This window comes from Monoraphidium neglectum (genome assembly GCF_000611645.1).
Source record: "Monoraphidium neglectum strain SAG 48.87 unplaced genomic scaffold scaffold01005, whole genome shotgun sequence".
Classification (NCBI taxonomy): Eukaryota; Viridiplantae; Chlorophyta; class Chlorophyceae; order Sphaeropleales; family Selenastraceae; genus Monoraphidium; species Monoraphidium neglectum.
The window spans coordinates 10814-15207 of record NW_014012623.1 but is presented as its reverse complement, the minus strand read 5'-3'; the positions used below and the strand labels follow the sequence as shown (position 1 = coordinate 15207).

The 4394-nt window shown below is 63.2% G+C and overlaps 1 protein-coding gene across 1 annotated transcript in view; it reads left to right on the top strand.

Annotated features, from left to right (window-relative positions):
• MNEG_6275 (hypothetical protein) overlaps positions 1 to 3085 on the top strand; it is a gene marked incomplete at both ends in the record, with an annotated part of 4189 nt that extends 1104 nt beyond the window's left edge. The window contains 8 exons of the mRNA XM_014045252.1: positions 36 to 142; positions 499 to 626; positions 896 to 963; positions 1317 to 1457; positions 1827 to 1885; positions 2177 to 2280; positions 2571 to 2643; positions 2846 to 3085. Coding sequence (XP_013900706.1) covers positions 36 to 142; positions 499 to 626; positions 896 to 963; positions 1317 to 1457; positions 1827 to 1885; positions 2177 to 2280; positions 2571 to 2643; positions 2846 to 3085 — 920 coding nt within the window. The remainder of the gene's footprint in view (positions 1 to 35; positions 143 to 498; positions 627 to 895; positions 964 to 1316; positions 1458 to 1826; positions 1886 to 2176; positions 2281 to 2570; positions 2644 to 2845) is intronic.
• Between the last annotated feature and the right edge of the window lie 1309 nt (positions 3086 to 4394).

The window sequence follows — 4394 nt, the reverse complement described above, 5'->3', positions numbered from 1 at the left end:
CCCCGACCCCGACCCGCCGCGCCGCCCCACTGCAGTGCCCATATTCGACTACGGCCGCGCGTGGCTGGTGCTGCTCTACTGCGCTTTCATGGTCTGGGTGTCCGCGGTGGAGGCCGTGGGCCGCCCCTCCAAAACATTCAGGGTGCGCACCCCCGCTGTCGACGCTAAAAAGCCCTAGTTCACCTGTCTCCATCGCTCTTCCAACGGGGGCGCTCATGGCAGCTCCGGCCTGCTGTGCCGGTCCTGAGAACCGTCTTGAGCATTTTGGCATCCCTCAGCCTGCACCGCAGCCATCTTGAGGCGGCCGCGTCTCCGGGGCACCTGTAAAATGCATCTCCCCTCTCATCCCTGTCACCTACACACACACACACACACACACACATGGACACACATGCATGCACACATACACAGCACACAGAACACAAAACACAGACAGCACACAAAATCAAACTCGCACACATACACATGCAATCATACACGTACACCCCTCCCCCCCAGGGCGTGTTCCTCAACACGCTGGTTATTGTGGGGGGTAGCTCCTCCGCCATCATGGCCTACGCACTGCTGGTGGTGATGAGGGTCGACCCCTGGTGGACACCCCAGTACCTCATACCCATCCTCGGAATGTGAGACGGACCGCAATCTGCCCCGCTCCCTTGCGCTGGGATCTGGAGCTCGGGCGCGAGGGGCGAACGCAGCGCGAGCAGGAATGAGGTCATTAGAAGCCGGCGGGGCGCAGCCTGTGCTCCGCCGCCAGAGCAAAACGTTATGCTCCGCAAAGGGTGGACGGCTTGCGCTCCACGGTGCATCCCAGGCATACACTCCCTGCCCTGGGCACGGTCTCCCACAATAACCCCACCCCCCGTCCCCCGCACCTGCGTATCCACTGCCTCAGGGTGCTGGGCAACACCATCACCGGTATATCTGTCGGCCTGGGTACCATCATTGAGGAGCTCTCATCTGGTGGGTGGAGTTGGAATCGCGGCTGCACCCTGATGGGGAACGGCGCCTCCACCCTGACCCCAGACACACCCACACACACCCATACAGCCCCGTGCCTTTCTGGTTGTGGCGTCGCCACCTGCCTTTGCACCCCTTGCTCATGGCGGCCAGCGCAGGGCCTTCGCCGTTCGCCGCGTTCCTGCAATGGGGCCTGGGCAAAGAGCGGTGTGTGTAACGAGCGGCGTACAGCCTCGCGGGGACCGGCGATGGGTGGTGCACCCTTGCCGGGGCTTCGCCCCAGCACAAGCCGACGAACGACATCAGTATCCAACCCCCAGCCGCCCACCCCGGCAATGCGCGCCCCCATCCGCCAGGCGCCGACCGCGTTGAGAAGCTGCTGGCCCTGGGCGCGACGCGTTGGGAGGCGACGCGGGAGCCTGTGGCGCGCGCGGTCAAGCTGGCCATGACGCCGCTGCTCAACCAGATGAGCGTGGTGGGGCTGGTGTCAATCCCCGGTGGGTGGAATACTGCAGGGACCGGGCGCCTGCGCCGCATGGGTGTGTGCCATTTGCTCCTGCCGTCTCCTCTCTCTCGCATGTGGGGGCCTGTGGTTGCGTAAGGGATTGAGTAAACAGGCGTCTGCCAGGCGTGCAGGCCTATTGTATGTTATGTGTGCACAGAGGAGCGCAGCGATACAAGTGCAGTGGGTGATTGTGGTGCGCCCTCTCTGGGGCAGGGACTTGGCGGTGGGTCCCGGTGCAGCAGCGCTTCAGCCAGTTGCAGCGCTTTCTCAAAGGGATTCGAAGCTGGCCGAATCGGTCAACAAGGCGGAGCGTCTCCTCTTGCTCCCACTATCCGCCTCTTGCCCCCCCCCCTTCCCCCAGGAATGATGACCGGCCAGATCCTGGCCGGCACAAACCCTTCAGAGGCCGCACGGTACCAGGTGCGGCGAGGCGCTGGGTGCTGCGGCAACAACACAGCAGCTGGGGGGGCCATCGGCACAGCTGCGCATGCCTCTGCACGGAGCCCGCTCCGCCCACGGCCGCGGACCGCGTGGCGACGCGCCGACTGTGATGGTGCCCCTGCGCGGCCGGCCGCCTACAGCTTCGCGCCTTGCGCCACGGCCCGCCGCGCGTCCGGTGTCATTGCATTGTGCCGTCGCGAACTCTTTTTAGTCGACCCCGCTTGCCCGCCTTCAAGCAACCCCCGCCTCGAACCCCCCTCGACGTCAAAGATGGTCATCATGTTCCTTCTGGGGGCGGCCGCCACGCTGGGCGCCGTCGCGTCGATCTACGCGGCCGTGATGCACCTGGTGGACGGAAATCACAGGCGAGCGCCGTGCGCCATGCGCCGCCGCCTCTGCAGCCGCTGCTGCTGAGCTTCCCACGGTTGCGGCGCCGCGCCACTGCTGTCTTTCTTTCGCCCTTCCTTAGCAAAGCCCCATGCCCATTCAGCTGCCGGCTGGCCAAGGCCGCCCGCTGCACACATGCTCTTCCCTGGAGTGGAGGCGACTCCATCACTCATGTGACCGTGCATTCACACATCCAAGGCGTGCCTCAACTTTATATCGAGCACAAATTGAGATTGCTCACCATCCACTGCTCCTGCGGCCGCACGTGCTGCCCCAGGCTGCGCGGCGACAGGCTCCTGCCCAAGGACACGAGGGGCATCTTTGTGTGGCTGTGGCACCAATTGGTCGCGGTGAGCGGCAGCCCTGCCGGCAGCGGGGGGCAGCCAGGCGACCCGCCTGGGCATCGCTGCAGCACAAGTGCGGGCTTCCAGCTGTGCGGCAGTTGCCTGTGTGGCTGATGCCAGGGGCTGTTGGAGCATGGTACCAGTGTTGTTCACGGCTATGCGGCTCACCCTGTTCCCACCGCCGCGCTCCAAATTATACGCGCCGCAGGCCTGGCAGTTCTTTGTGCGCACGTTCTGCTGCTGCCTCCTCCGCCGCCCCGACCGCGATGGCGCCTACGAGCCCCTCAGCGGCGGCGCCGGCGGCGGCGACGCTGTGGAGGGCGGGAGCGATGGGGCGGTCGTCGTCGGCGAGGGCGGCCCGGGGTCCGGGTCCCTGGAGCGCAAGGCCAGCGGAGCCAATGATTCGGATGTTGAGGCGCCGTCATCGCTGGTGTCACCAAGAGCATAGCGAGTGCCTCTGCGAGGAAGCTGCCGAGGTGTTTCTGCAGACACTGCGCAACAATGTGCAGGGTGTGTATTCTGAATTGATCACTTCGCTTGATGTACAATCGACGCAGCGCGATTGCGTAGCCCTCTGCTTCCTGGCGCGTCAGCAGCCACATTGCCTGGCGCACGTCCATTCCCGAAAGATTGTGTGGCGCCACTCGCCGCAACGCCAAAGTGAGGGGCCACTCACCACAGAGCGCCGCCACCGGCGGCATCGCAATCAGTTCATCTGCTGGCCCTGCCAGGCACGTAAGCCCCTCCAGCAACTATCAAGCTGACAAGCCTCTAAGACACATCGAAGCCAGGCGAAATATCGCCCACTCGCACACAACAGGGGGTTTGGTCAAAAGCCACTGACAGCCGTGCCGCGCCCCGTCTGCGAACGGCAGCCGCATCCCCACTCATGTACAAGCGAATGGCCCCCTGGCAAGTCGCGCGCTCAACGGCGCAGCAAGTTGCTGACTCATGGCCCTGGTCGCCTGCGTAGATACTACCCTCACCGCTAAGAACTGCACCAGACAGATCTCCTGGCCCTGCAGCTCATGGCGCTGCAAGTGAGGTCAGCGTGTTTGCCGCGTTTGCAGCACAGCACCTTGTCCCAAAAGCTTCCTAGAGTTGTCATAATCGCGTGCGCGAAGGCAAAAACTGTTCCAGGAGGCCCTCCCACGTTCCCTTGAGCCAGCCTCAGGAAGCTGCTGCACATCAATCCCACAGAAACCTCTTGCACAGCGCGATCAATCGCTTGACAGACGGATGGTTTCAGTGTGAAAACCCCCAGCCTGGCGGGCATTAAGTCACAGGACACTCTGCAAGTGACTCGGGAAACCGAGGAGAGGCGCGCGGGTGCGAGCTGCAGCCGGGCGGCGCGCACGCAGGTGATGATTTGTCATCATCCATCCGACCAAAGCAAAAAAAACAGGGAAGTGGTGGATTGGCAAACCAAAACATCTATGTGCATGCATTCTGGTGTGACAGCTGTAACTCTCAAGCTAATAACAACTCCCCCATGTGCGTGTATACGTGCAGTGTGGCGCTTCTCCGGGGTTGCGTGCGTGACAATGCCTCGCATGTGTATGCGCTGTAGGGATGGCTTGGCCTGTATTTTGGGTCGGTCATGCAGTTGGGATTCTAGCCACGAAACTTGAATAGGCTCAGAACACGGCGCCGACCGCGCAAGCGCCCCGCACTCGCGCCCTGAAGGCGCCCCTAGGTGAGCACGTCCAGGGGGTGACGGATTGATGTGAAAGCTGTAGAAAGGCAACTGCGCTATT